The 14909-nt window shown below is 37.6% G+C and overlaps 1 protein-coding gene across 1 annotated transcript in view; it reads right to left on the bottom strand.

Moving 5' to 3' along the window:
* The window catches only part of LOC126469554 (uncharacterized), a 133307-nt gene that overhangs the window by 35623 nt on the left and 82775 nt on the right, over positions 1-14909 (bottom strand). The window contains exons 3-5 of the mRNA XM_050096676.1: positions 13822-13954; positions 8551-8687; positions 2165-2286 (exon numbers count right to left, since the gene is read on the bottom strand). Of these exons, the coding sequence (XP_049952633.1) occupies positions 2165-2286; positions 8551-8687; positions 13822-13954 (392 nt within the window). The remainder of the gene's footprint in view (positions 1-2164; positions 2287-8550; positions 8688-13821; positions 13955-14909) is intronic.

The following is a 14909-nucleotide window of genomic DNA, read 5'->3' on the forward strand; positions in this document are numbered from 1 at the left end:
AGAGCACAGGTAGTTCCAGTTTTCAAGAAGGGTCATCAAGTGGATGCACAAAACTATAGGCCTACATCTCTGACATCAATCTGTTGTAGAAGTTTAGAACATATTATTTGCTCACGTATCATGTCATTTTTGGAAATCCAGAATCTGCTCTCTAGGAATCAACATGGATTCTGGAAACAGCAATTGTGTGAGACCCAACTTGCTTTATTTGATCATGAGACCCAGAAAATATTAGATACAGGCTCCCAGGTAGATGCCATTTTCCTTGACTTCCGGAAGGTGTTCGATACAGTTCCGCACTGTCACCTGATAAACAAAGTAAGAACCTATGGAATATCAGACCAGCTGTGTGGCTGGATTGAAGAGTTTTTAGCAAACAGAACACAGCATGTTGTTCTCAATGGAGAGACGTCTACAGATGGTAAAGTAACCTCTGGTGTGCCACAGGGGAGTGTTATGGGACCATTGCTTTTCACAATATATATAAATGATCTAGTATATAGTGTCGGAAGTTCCATGCGGCTTTTCGCATATGATGCTGTAGTATACAGAGAAGTTGCAGCATTAGAAAATTTCAGCAAAATGCAGGAAGATCTGCAGCGGATAGGCACTTGGTGCAGGGAGTGGCAACTGACCCTTAACATAGACAATATGTAATGTATTGCGAATACATAGAAAGAAGGATCCTTTGTTGTATGATTATATGATAGCAGAACAAACACTGGTAGCAGTTACTTCTGTAAAATATCTGGGACTATGCGTACGGAATGATTTGAAGTGGAATGATCATATAAAATTAATTGTTGGTAAGGTGGGTGCCAGGTTGAGATCCATTGGGAGAGCCCTTAGAAAATGTAGTCCATCAACAAAGGAGGTGGCTTACAAAACACTCATTCAACCTATACTTGAGTATTGCTCATCAGTGTGGGATCCGTACCAGGTCAGGTTGACAGAGGAGATAGAGAAGATCCAAAGAAGAGCGGCGCGTTTCGTCACAGGGTTATTTGGTAAGCGTGATGGCGTTACAGAGATGTTTAGCAAACTCAAGTGGCAGACTCTGCAAGAGAGGTGCTCTGCATCGTGGTGTAGCTTGCTGTCCAGGTTTCGAGAGGGTGCGTTTCTGGATGAGGTATTGATTTTATTGCTTTCCCCTACTTATACCTCCCGAGGAGATCACGAATGTAAAATTAGAGAGATTCGAGCACGCACGGAGGCTTTCCGGCAGTCGTTCTTCCCGCGAACCATACATGACTGGAACAGGAAAGGGAGGTAAGGACAGTGGCACATAAAGTGCCCTCTGCCACACACTGTTGGGTGGCTTGCGGAGTATAAATGTAGATGTAGATGTAGAATCCATGTATTTTCAATGTTTGTTTTGTTTCTATGTCTTGAGCTCACAGGGATACGAGCTGAACTTGTTGGTGGTGATGAGGTGGTTAAAGAAGTCATCTGGATGTCCTAACACAACTACAATGTTTCCACTGCTGTTTTGGTCTGGCAGGCTTTTTTGAATGGGTATGAGCAGTCACAGGACCCAGTTGGCACTGACCTTGGCCACCTACAGAATTTGTGTGAGAGGTTGAGAACTGAACCATGACTGATTTTCACTTCTTCCACAATCCACTATCACTCTGACTGCAATATGCTAGTCTTTGAGCACCTAGACCTCCACCTCTCTCACAATTTCTAGTTCTTCACAGAGGGATGATTTGCCACTTTGTTGTTTGTCATTCAGACTTATTTGGCTACAATGAAAGCATCTATTTCCATACACTTCCACTAACTCAGGATAGATTGTTGCAGTGTTCTTTTCCTTAAAATAAAGTACACAGATTACCATGTGGTTCAGCACATTGTCAATGGGCTATGCCATTTTGTTTTGGCTCCTCTTGTGAGGATTTCAGTGTGTACCAGGAGTACAGATGTACACCTGCTAACAAATAAAAATATTAATTATGTAACTTCCTCGAAGTGATAATTAAAACTTTAACATTATCCCTCAAAGAGTTAAGCTACGGTAAATTTCTCGAATTTTCTTTTTCTTTTTGTGTTTAATACCATTTCTTGACTTCTGAAAGGTATCATAGGTCCTGTTCTTGGGAAACATGATCCATTTCCCATATGAACATGGTGGATTTTTATATGATTATACCTAGAAACATACCTCATTCAGACAAGCAGCTTGGCAGGCTTCTTTTGTAGATGTGTAGATAAGAGCATTGTCTAGTCCACGTATCATTTTATTTGGAACTCTTTCAAATGCCCAGGGTCGAAGGCACACATTATCTGAAAGTCATTTTATAAGTTTTAAATTTCTTGCAGTAGACAGTGGGGCACTCACAACTCTTTTGGCATGCACAAACACAGATATCAGTCACAATTCAGCACTCAGGAGCAAATTGTTTGTAATGGTCAGCAGTAGTTTTTATGGAACTCTTGTCACAAAACTAAATGACTGTATATCAGGTAACTCGTTTCTGCAAGAAGGAAATTTTGAAATCTATACTAATAATAAAACTGTAAAAGCATCATGTCTGTCTGTTTGAACATGCTATCTCCAAATCAACTACACTTGAGTATAGTCTGGAGCAATGTATAGGCTGTATTTCCTCAAAATTGGAACACAGAAAAAAGGCTATTATAATTTAAAGTTTACTTAAAAATCATCTGCTCAGGTTAATAGTTTGGATGTTTAATCATTATAGCATAGTACACTAAGGAACCAATAGGTGGCACTTTTAGTTTTGTAGTACACCACAGAACCAGTAGATGGCACTGTTAGCTTTCTTTTGCCTTTGTGATAGAAGTATTTTTGGAAGTTTACATCAGTGACAGAATTAAGTGCCACGATCTCATCTTTGCAAATACAACATAACATTTAATTTACTTGGCTAGCATATACAGATTTACTGATTTCACTTTGTGTGTTAAACACTTAATGACAGTGTTTTCCTTCTTTTAATAGGTTTTATTTGTATTTAACTTCTTTCCTAGGAAAGTTTGTTTTACCTCAGCAACAGAAGTGTTTTCAGAATTTTACATCACTGACAGAATGAAACACCACAATTTTATCTTTATGAATACAAATTAACAGTAAATTTATGTGGCTGGATATTATTTATATTCTTTGCCAAGGGAAACACATTTATTAAAATTGCTTTGTGATTTGGGTGTTTACTGATTACATTTTGATTTCCTTTTCATTACAAGTAAAAATGTCTAAAAGATGATCAAGTCTTTCTGAATACAGCAGAGCTACTAAATGACTGAGCAACATTCTGTCTCAAGAATCCAGTGAAGATCATGAGGTGAGACTCACTGTGGCTCAAGATCATCAGGCTTTAGCTCACTCTTTGGAGACTCATTCCAAAAGCAAAAGCAAGGTGCAATGCAACTCTGCTCAAAAGAATCATGCATTATCTAGCTCCTCAGAACCTTTCACTCACAGAGGCTGAAAGTTACTTCTCTCCAATGTAATGTTGTAGAAGCAGAAATTTTGATGGGAATGGTGTAGGTGAGTGGGTTTTTGTACCACTAATCTTGCTTATTCCTAAAAATTGACAACTTTGCATTACATTTGTAGAATTCCCAGTGACCTTGAGTTATGCTACGACCATAAACAAAGCATAAGGTCACGTGTTGCGTGTTGCATGCATGGACCTTAGTGTCAGTTGCTTTTTGCATGGCCAGCTCTGTGTGGCTCTCCCATATTAATGAAGCTAACAAGCTCTCTGTTTATATCCCCATGTGTGTGTGTGTGTGTCTGTGTGTGTGTGTGTGTGTTTTGTCTATTTCTAATGAAGGTCTTGTTGGTCGAAAGCTTACTTGCTGACAGTCTTTTTGTTGCGCCTATCTCTGACTCAGCATCTCCACTAACTGTTGAGTTGCAACTATCCTTTTCATAATATTGTCATATTCCATCATGGATTTTCCATTGTTTAAAAATAAATTCCACATGCACAATGTCTTGAGAACAGCTATAAAAAAATATGTGGGCAACAGCAGCTTTATCAGTTATTAACACAATAAATTAACTTCAACTGAAAACATGTTAAAATTAAAAGAAATTTCAGTCTCACAAAAATGTATTCTCCCATCCCAAAGTGTATCTCAGGAGGTAGACAACACTACAAAGTAAGTGACTGTTTGTTGAGGTGATACAGTATGGGAATCCATACATTGCAAGACTAGTGATGACTAACATGGTATGAAGTGTTCTGCAGCAGCAGTAGTTTAGAAAATGGTGATAGCTATAGTGAAGTGAACGAGGAATACAAGCTACTTCCTTGTGAAGAAGTGGGATGTTCAAAGATTAAGACCTGGCAGCTCTAGTATGGAAGGCCCACCCCACAACCATTGCATACTCTTCATGCTATTAGGAGACACCATCCTTCCTGCCAAAAAATCGAAATAAAGTTGGAAATATTACTGGAGGGGTGGAGGACACCCCAATAGATAGCAATGTGGGGAGTATCTTTACTCACACCACTGTTTGTATTCCAGAGGGAATCCTTTGGAAAAATCTACATACTTCAACAATAACTGAATCAGGAACACATATTTCTGACATAACAAAGCATACAAAATTAACTGGAATGTGAGAGAACATCAGTCAATAACAGATAATTTTTTTACAAGTTAAGAAGTAACCTCAAGGAATGTAAAGGGGAGAGAGACATATCATTGTATACTAATGACAACAGTATGTATTAAAATTAGATGGATGAAGCAAAAGTTTGTGAAAGATTATAAAGAAAAGAAATGCTACAAAAGTAGTGGACTAACTACTTGTTAAAATAATTTTCCATCAGAATACCATAAACATTAATGAAATAGATGGAATGATGAAATAAAGGGAAGCCTAAGCTATCAAACAGATAAAAAAATATTGGAATAAATAATGGAAAGTGGCAGAGTTCAAAACTGGCTACAAAACAAACAATTAATAATGAATATGGATGCTTAGTGACAGAAGTGAAACAACAGAAAGAATACAGGTCAGTTACTTCAGAAATACTTTGTTTTTCACCAAATAGTTCTATCAAATGAAACATAAAAATTCAACACATGAAATAAGCGAAAGGCAACCATTTACTTGTAGTGGAATAATGTGTGCCACATAGACATACATAATAGAAGACAGACTTGCTTGTGAACACTGGCTTTTTTTCCTAACAAAAGTATGCACATTCACACACACAAACACACAGACACTCATCTCAGAGGTGGAGATCAACATCTAAGAAAATGGCTAGTGAAGTTGAGAAGGACAAGCTGAAGTAAATTTGGGAGCAGGTGTTGAGGTTATGGAGGAAGAAGCAAAGATTGTCCTTCCCATGAGTCCAGATCATGAAAGTGCCATCAATGAATGTGAACCAGATGAACTGTTATACATTTTGTCAAAAAGTCTCTTCCTTACAGATATGCCACCAGTGGATGTTACATTTGCAGTCAAAAACAATTATCAAAATATACTGATAATCTTACCAAAGTATTTACTGACAGCATTATTCTATTCATCTCATCCATAAACAGATCTCCCATGCTGTCTGCTCCTCTGACAACAGTGAATCTGTTAACCAGCCACAGCTAGCACTCCTCTGATCACCCAATGTCACCCTCACCTTGAAAAGCTCAACCACATCCTTCATCAGGACTTCGTCTACTCCTTGTCATGTCCTGAGCCGAGGAATATCTTGCCCAAAATCCTACTTGCATAGCCCAAAGTAGTGTTCTGCCATCTACCCAACCTATGGAATATTCTTCCTTGTCCATCCCTACTCTGACTTTGCTTCCAATCCTGCACCACTTGGATCATTCCCTTGTGGTCGGCCCAGGTACAAAACTTGTCCCATACATCCAGTCACCATCTTCTACTGCAGTCCAGTGACAGGTATTTTCTACCCAATAAAAGACAGGGCCATGTGTGAAAGCAGCGATGTTATATATCAGCTATGTTGCAGTTACTGTACAGCATTCTATGTGGGCATGACAGGTAACCAACTGTCTATTTGCATGAACAGCCACCGCCAAACTCTGGCAAACTGCAAACTTGACCAGCCAGTAACGAAAATTCTGCACACCATTATACAAGTAATTTTAACAGTTGAAACGGAAGATTAGACTTAGAGGAAATAAAGCTGTTGTTCCCTTTTAAAGGAACCATCCCTTCATTTGCCTAGAGTGATTTAGAAAAATCACAGAAAACCTGGATGTGGATGGTCAGACACAGATTTGAACTGCTGTTCTCTCAAATGAAAGTCCAGTGTGTTAACCACAGTGTTCCCTCACTCAGTTTTAACTGCTGCTGCACTACACAGGCCACTTGGATACTCCCTTGCAGCACAAGTTTCTCTGTAGCATGTCCTACATTCTCACAATCCCCCTGTCCCCTAAACCTCCGTTAACATGTTCCCCACTGTCTCTCCCTACCTTTTCCTTTCTCTCTTCGGTCACTGTCCTCTCCACTCCTTCTCTGTCCAGACTGTGTACTGCCTTCTGCCCCCACTGTTCCTCCCATGACCCCTCCCATCTCCCCCTGCAGACATTCTCTCTCTCTCTCTCTCTCTCTCTCTCTCTCTCTCTCTCTCTCTCTCTCCCACTCCTCCCCCTCTCCCCCCTATCCCACCCATCCCCGTTTCTCTCCCCCCTTCCTGTCTCCTTCTTCATCTCCAACTTCCTCTCCTTTCCCTTTCTACCTTTCCTCCTTTCCCTCTCTCTATATCTCTTATATACTCTACCTTTTGAACTCCTTTAGTATTGTTGTTCAGCTGCTGAGTCATCTGCTAAAGACCTGCCTCGCACTATCCTGCTACCCCCTCCCTCCTCCCCATCCTTTGCACATGCATCCTTCCCTACTCCCTTCCCACCTCCATCGGTCCAGACAACTGCTCTCAAAAATCTAGAATCAGTCTCACCACAGGAGTGAATGTTTGGGTGTCTGGGTGTCTGTTTGATTGTTTGTGTGAATGTGTATACTTTTGCTAGAAAAAGAGCCAGAGCTCAAAAGGTAGTGAGTACTGTTTTCTGTTGGATGTGTCTATGTGCCACATATTAGTCCACTGTGAGTGAGTGGTTGCCTTTCCCTTATGTCATACATTGTTCTGTCCATGAATTTCCAACACTGTAGTATAAAAATTCAATTATATGATGTGGCCACTTACAATATCCTCAATAGCAAACTGAGAAAATAAACTTTCTTGACATTATTACAAGACAATGGAAATGCCGTGTGTTATATATGGCAGTGAGACTAGGGTAGTAACAACAGGAAATAAATATGGACTCCATACTGCAGAGACAATATTTTTTAAGAAGTGTCACTAGCTGCAGGGTACATGATAGGAAACTAAGTACAATAATCGGGCAAGAATAAGGAATTAAAATGTGTTTACAGGAAGATTAAGGAGAAAAATTGGACAAACTATTCCAAAGAAATGAGATAAAATAGAATGCCAAAAAAGATGTTGGTCCCACTGGCAAAAGATCATTAAGTGGACTAGAGAACAAGTAAACTGTAATGTATGTCCATGATATAAAAATAACAAGTAAATCTCCAACAGACAAGAAATAACTAGAAGCTATCCAGTTCTAAATTAATAGTGCACACTTTATAAATAGAGAAAGAAAAGAAATTTTGAACAATTACCAACAACAACTGGTAGCAGAAAAAGCATTTTTATCTTGCATATGTAAGAATATAGTCAGATATGTTTGGTCACATCAAATACCACTAACTTTTCTTGTGTGTTACCACTTCCATGCTTTATTCTAAACAATGTATCAATAGTACACTGAAAAATGAAATTCTGTTTATGGACACAAGTGGTGGACATTTTATTCACTAAGTTCTGTTTTAACACATCACATTTGTAATATGATAACCATCATTAGTGATTTTGGCCATGCATTGGTCATCTTCATATCATATACATTGGCCATCTTCAGACACTATAGGTACAGAAAATGAATATGGCCAAAACGAGTGATGATTGTTATCATATTATAAAATAAAAAAAGTTTAATTCTCCTATTGTTTTTATTCTGTGTGAAGTTACCACTCCAGGACTTTGCTAATGAATGTTACAGTATTAGTGTGTTCTACAGTTATATAATAAAAAGAGGAGCAGGGAAAAAATATGTTTCTCTGCTGTGTATCTTTCCATTTCCTCATACATCATATTTCTAAAGATCCATAGTAAGACTGGATATATATTTGCTGAACATGGAGGGAAAAAATATGTTTCTCTGCTGTGTATCTTTCCATTTCCTCATACATCATATTTCTAAAGATCCATAGTAAGACTGGATATATATTTGCTGAACATGGAGGGAAAAAATATGTTTCTCTGCTGTGTATCTTTCCATTTCCTCATACATCATATTTCTAAAGATCCATAGTAAGACTGGATATATATTTGCTGAACATGGAAGATTAATAAGTGCACAATCATTAAAAGTCTTTTAATTTGGAAGTATTGATATTAATGAATTTTTTATATTAATTATGATTGCCTTATCTCACATATGGTTAAAATACGTATTCATTACCTGATCTTATCTGAAGTTTGACCATGTAATACATGTTAACAGATCGCTGAGGTGTTACTGATGGATTTGTTGCTGAAGTTTCATTTTGGAGTTCACACAATGTTTCTTGCTTTGGTGTTAATGGATTAACTACAAAGCTGCAACAACAGAAACAAAAGATTTATGTGGACTATTCTTATTTATATTTATTTGAGAAGTCAGGGTAGGTTTCAAAAAGGCTTCAACATGAGATTTCTCATTAACTTGAGGAACATGACAGAATATTATGAAATTTTTGTGTCACTTCTTAAGAACATGTATCATTTATGCAAATTTCATACTTGAGTGAACAATTAATAAAACTGAAAGCAGGAATACTTTGTACATACATTTGCACCTGAAAAATTTTAATACTGCATATAGCACAATTCAAAATGTCATCTCATTCTATCAGATAAAAAAAAGAAACTAGATCCACAGTTCTACATTAGCAGCAAGTAAATAACTAAGTAAGTAAATAATTAAGTAAATTGACAATGGAAGAACTATAACTAAGAAATATTCATAGGATTCCATTTACACATCACTCAAAATTCCATGAGAGATATGTGGCATTTAAATATATATACATATAGACATATTTCCCAAATTTATAAGGCACGCCAGTCTGTGGTGCCTCACTTTATGATCTCGTGTGTAACGAAGAAGTGCATGTGTCAGTGAGCCAAGGCAAATACAGAGTGTGGTCAAACAAAGGAGTATTTACTCTAATAACTTAATGGAGTCACACACATCTGCTTATCTGGAAGAGCTTATTGACTTATGAGGGGAATGCCAGACTAAAAATCCAGAATTTCAGGGACAGTCCTTGGTCAGTCCTGAGACCATAAACTGCTCAAACAACATTTTGTATGACTTTTATGACTTGCATAGTTAAAAACAGTAACCTCTTCCTTAATACTTGTTTTGGTACATGAAATCACCACATACCTGGGAAATTGAGGAAAAGTAAATTTCCATTTTCAGTGCAGTTCAGTAGGCAATGGACCAATGTAAGTTGTGTACATTGATCATCTATCAACATGCCTCAGAGGATCATTTCTAGCTTAGCCCCTGTGTACCATGTCACTTTACAGTGAAAATAGTTGTCAGCATGGACAATTGCTTGCCGAAGCAGTATGAACCATGGTGACAACATTAAAATATTCACCACTAATGTGAGGCACAAAACATTGAATATCTACCTCACCATAGTCACTTGTGATCCAAAACACCAGCTCTTGATCACTGCCTACAAATAATGGCTTTTAGATAGCCTAGACAGAATCCAAGAGAATTGTGTGCTGCCTTTTTGGAGGCAATGTGAATGGTTGTATTGATCAGGCTATATGAAGCTTTGTCTACATAATCAATTTTGTCTTTAGGTATCCATTACAAACAACATTACAAACTCATCAGCACCATGTTGCACATGGAAAGTGGGCAAGGGGGCACCTAGAATGGAATCTGGAAGAGTAGCATCAAGTTCCCTTCACTGACAAGTAAATGATTTGTTTCATACTTGGTGATCATCATAAACAAATGTGGAGATGGCCAGGTACCAATGACTGGTCCGAGAAAATTTCTCCACATGAGTGACTTATCATTTGGCACATCTCCCCCCCCCCCCCTTTCCATATGTACACATTCACCCATGTCAGTGATATGTGCTGTATACAAAGGTTGCACATACGGAAGTCTTACAGTTGTCACACCTCTGGCACATCTCTTAGCTTGGCACCTCAAGTGGCTGTTTGTGCCTTTTAGGCCTTAAACCAGCCCTATGTGGATCACTCATGGTTTTACCCATATCATGTATGATAGGTGGAAGGGGATGGGGGTCAGTCATGTTTCTGCATTTTAGTGATGAGTTCATCTTTCAGTATGATAATACATAAGAACACCACACCCAACCACCTCCAGGAGGCAGGAATCAAGTGAATGGAATGGCTTGCAGTATCTGTTGACATGAATCCAGTTGAGGAGGCTTGGGACCAGTTGAAACTTGCAGTGCCTTGTTGCGTGAATGGTCTAGACACACAGGATGTCCAGGAGAGCGTCTGTTGAATACGTGGACAGGCCTAAGCAGCATAGTCTCAATCAAGTTGTGGACAACATTCCAAGGAGGATCCAAGCATGTTACAGTGCATAGGGTGGAGTGACATTATGTTGATTGTTACAAGGAGCAGATTTTGATTTCACTGATGCCACAAAATTAACAATTTCAAACAGATTTCTTTTATTTTGTTTATGGTTTTCTTTTTGTTTTACAGTAAACAAGTTCCTTTTTCTCTTTATTGGTTCATAAAGCTTATTCTTTCATTCCCTGCTCCTCATGAGCCTAAGCTCAAACATAGTTGTAGACATACGGGTGGTGCAAACTTTTCTGAGCTGATGTATTGCCTGTTGTCTTCTGTCTAGGGTTCTTTGGCCAATATTTCTTTAACAATTTTCCTGACTTTTGCTAGCATGAGTGGCTGACCCTGTCAAAGGTTCAACCTCCACTGCTGGTGGCAGACTGAGAGGGTGAACCTTTGACAATAGCAGCCATTCATGCTGACAAAATGTCAGGAAAACAAACAAATGTTACTGAAGTACCTGAGATGTAAGACAACATGCAATATGTCAAAAAGTGGCCACAAAAGCCTCAAAAAGTTTTTGAGCTTTTTATTTTCATGCTCTTTACTTCAGTTTCACCTCTGAAAATATTTTGTGTAAGTTAAAAATGCCACCATGATTCAAATGTAGACCCATCAATAGATGGTTGAAGAAAAGCACAGGCATATGGGAATACCATCTAGAATATTGTACTGTCTTAAATAGCACTGGAGTGCTGAAATCAAACTTTGTATTAGAGACTACTTTATATTTTCTTTTAACATACTGGGGGTGTTTGAGTGGTTAGTTTAGACAATGTCATTTGCAGAACTGTACAGACCCATTGGTTGTTCCTCATACATTGTCTATTCTGTGGAGTACTCTATTATTTGTTAGTAAATTAAGTGGAAAATATCTGGCATAATGTCATTTTCTTCTGTCTCTAACATTTTTTTGCGGGCTACTGGGACATCCACACGCCAGTATTCAATTTTACTCAGCATTAAAAGGACTATAAATTACTTTTGCATCACAGTACATTAAAATATCATGAAAAATCATAAATATTCAAATTAATCTTAAGAAAACACCTATACGTTATGCAGAATTGTTTTAGAATAAAAGCTCAACTTATCAATAGAGCATTAATAAAAGTTGGCATACCTAATAGATAAAAGTATTCATTGCATTAAGACTGAAACCCAGAATTTAAGCTGTCATGAATAATACTTTACCAATCAAGACACATGAGTGCATGCCTTATAGCCTGTACCAAAACACCACTTGTCAATAATTTTCTTCTGCAGTTTCCACCACAACAAAGACTCTCCTATTATTCTATAGGTCTAATGCACCATTTAAGTATAAGTTCCAGCATACAGTTTAATCAAATTGTGAATTTGACCAAACAAGAGATATCAGTTTAGTCACCAAACAGAATATGCAGAGAGTTACAGCTATTGCAATATCACAAAATGAATACTCACTGTATTCTTCCAGAAGGAAAAATGCTAAGGAGATAATCACAAACCAATGAGGTCAGGTAAATTAAGTCAGCTTTACACTACAAATGAATGACTATGTGAGCGGCCAGGTCCAGTCGGCTGACTAATTGGAGAAGCTGTTTTGAATGAATTTGTCCAAAATATTGTTATTCAAGACTTGATAATGAAGAAAACTATATGCAACTAGTCAAGCGTAAGCATGAAATTATGCCATTACTACTTAAAAATGAATCTATGAATTCATTTAGAGGAAAAAAATTGCTGATTGTCTTCGTTTTCATAACTATTAAAATGTAAACAGTAAGAAAGGTTGGTGAGAATACATATAAATAAAACTTTGTCAAAGGCATTTCACCAAGCAATCATGAAGAAATGTTTCCTTTAAAAACATGCTTTTTGGAGAAGTGGCATAGAGAACAGACTTAGAGGAATACCTGGTTAAATTACTCTGTGCACAAAATTTACTGTTTAAGAGTTGAGTTAAACAGGTTCTTTCCTTTCATCTGTCTTGCTTGAATAATTAATTATTATTCATAAGTATACAGGCTGTGACCAAATGACAGTGCAGCAATGTTTCACAGAGTTCCTTCTCATCACCTTCAGGAAAAGATGATGAATAGGCAGTTTCTTAAAATTCTGCTGTATGACTCTGTTATATGGCTAGTAATCTGACCTTTTTATTATAAGTAATTATTTTCAAGTCACACATGAAACTAGTGTGAAGCTATTGTCAATATTTGCAGCCATTCTTTCTCAGTTGCAACTTAAATTACATTTATCATGAGAAACATAAGGTTGGCAATGTTGCTCAAAGAAAAATTTCTAATGAGGAAACTGCACCAAAGCTGAATACGCTAAGAGGAGGATGAATGAAAGTATTATTCTACTGTGGGATATGACAGTGAATGTGGAGAGAGGCTATGCTGAGATAGATAAGCAGTTTTATGAGTGAATTCTTAGTGATGGAAGAGGATGTGGAGTGAGTCAGGAGAATCTGAATAGAGATGGAACCATATGATGGTTTAAGGAGGGTTCTGGAAGAAGAATGAGTCCTGATATCTGGAAGCAAGAGGAGAAGCATGGGGGAGGCTGGGAAGAGTGTGTAAATCAGATTTGATAAGCTGAGTAGATATCAGGATGTATTCCAGAATGGGGTGATGGCAGAATGCTGAAAATATTGTTGTGATAGGTCGAGACTTTGGAGCGAAACATGTTACTGCATCTCAGCAGAAATACGGATAACACTGATGTAGGTGTAGATGATTTGGATCTACATTTTATAGCTTCATAAATGAGGATTGTTGCAAAGTGCAGTCACCATTTTTGTCCAGTTAGTAATTTGAGTTGGTTTAGTCTGTTGTATGCTTTCTTTTAGTTAATTAACAGATGGAAAATGCATGTTAGTTTACATACAGATGAAACTAATTCAGGCTAAAAATAATAAAAATTACATAAGTGTAAAAATCTTTAACAAACCTACAATCAAGAAACAATTTCTGAAAAAGCATACTGAAAGAAACAATGAAGGTTAAACAATTCACACTTAAACATATTTCATTGCTCAAAAATTTCATAATGTGTATCACTTGTTTGTAAATCTAGCATCACACTTATGAGTGCCAAGTGAAGCAATAATGGTAAATCAGCTTACCTGAAAGCAGCTGCTTGGCAGTCGGCTTCTTCCCGGCACCAACCTTGGCACTCATACAATGTCAGATTCTTCACAGAGTAATATGTTGTGCCCCGATAGTCCTGGTCTGTAAGCTTCTCGAATGCTGTACGACCTGTAAAATGAGAAAAAGCTTTAAATCTAAGATGATGAAGTTGTATATCTGTGGGTATTTTAGCTGTTTTTTTCCTTTCTTTTTCTTCCATATTACCAATCACCTCGGTTCTAAGCGCGTCAGTTTGGAACCGCATGACCGCTACGGTCGCAGGTTCGAATCCTGCCTCGGGCATGGATGTGTGTGATGTCCTTAGGTTAATTAGGTTTAAGTAGTTCTAAGTTCTAGGGGACTGATGACCTCAGTAGTTAAGTCCCATAGTGCTCAGAGCCATCTTGAACCAATCACCTTTATACTTAAAATGAAATGAAACTATTATTTAATTGGTGGCAGTAACAGATCTTTTTTCTTTTAAAAAAAGCCTACGACAACTTTTGGCCTCTCAAGTTACATTAGGTACCTTGGTAAGTTAAAAAATAAATGTATTGAGCTGTCTACCAGCCATAACTGAGAACTCTAAAGCTGATAAACTATCTGTAGACAGAAACAATGAAGTACATGACACAAAATGAAAAATACACCATTAAATGAATAACGTGTACAACCTAATAAACTTAACTGTTAAATCACATGAACAATGTCAAATGTAAGAATACAGTCAAAAGCTGGGAACATATAACTATCATTGATGAGCAGCTCTTATAAGCAAGCAAAGTACATATTATTCTGGTCAGCAGATTACTGGTATGGCATGTCACTCTAACAGTCTGATAGGCTTCACATTTATCTGCAGATGTTTTGTTTGGCAATGTGATGATAACGTTTTTGCTTGGACCTGAAAGATAAGTTGCATCTTTAGTAGATTTTTGACACCAGTTCAGATAACTTTGCAGTTCCTGCATCTAACAAAGATTTCAATATCTTTGAAGGTATGTTACTGACTCCTGCTGCCTTCCTTAGCTCTGTTGAACTGTCAACTCATTACTGGATCACCTAATTCTCCCACACCAACTTC

Source organism: Schistocerca serialis, chromosome 3 (genome assembly GCF_023864345.2).
Source record: "Schistocerca serialis cubense isolate TAMUIC-IGC-003099 chromosome 3, iqSchSeri2.2, whole genome shotgun sequence".
NCBI classification, from domain to species: domain Eukaryota; kingdom Metazoa; phylum Arthropoda; class Insecta; order Orthoptera; family Acrididae; genus Schistocerca; species Schistocerca serialis.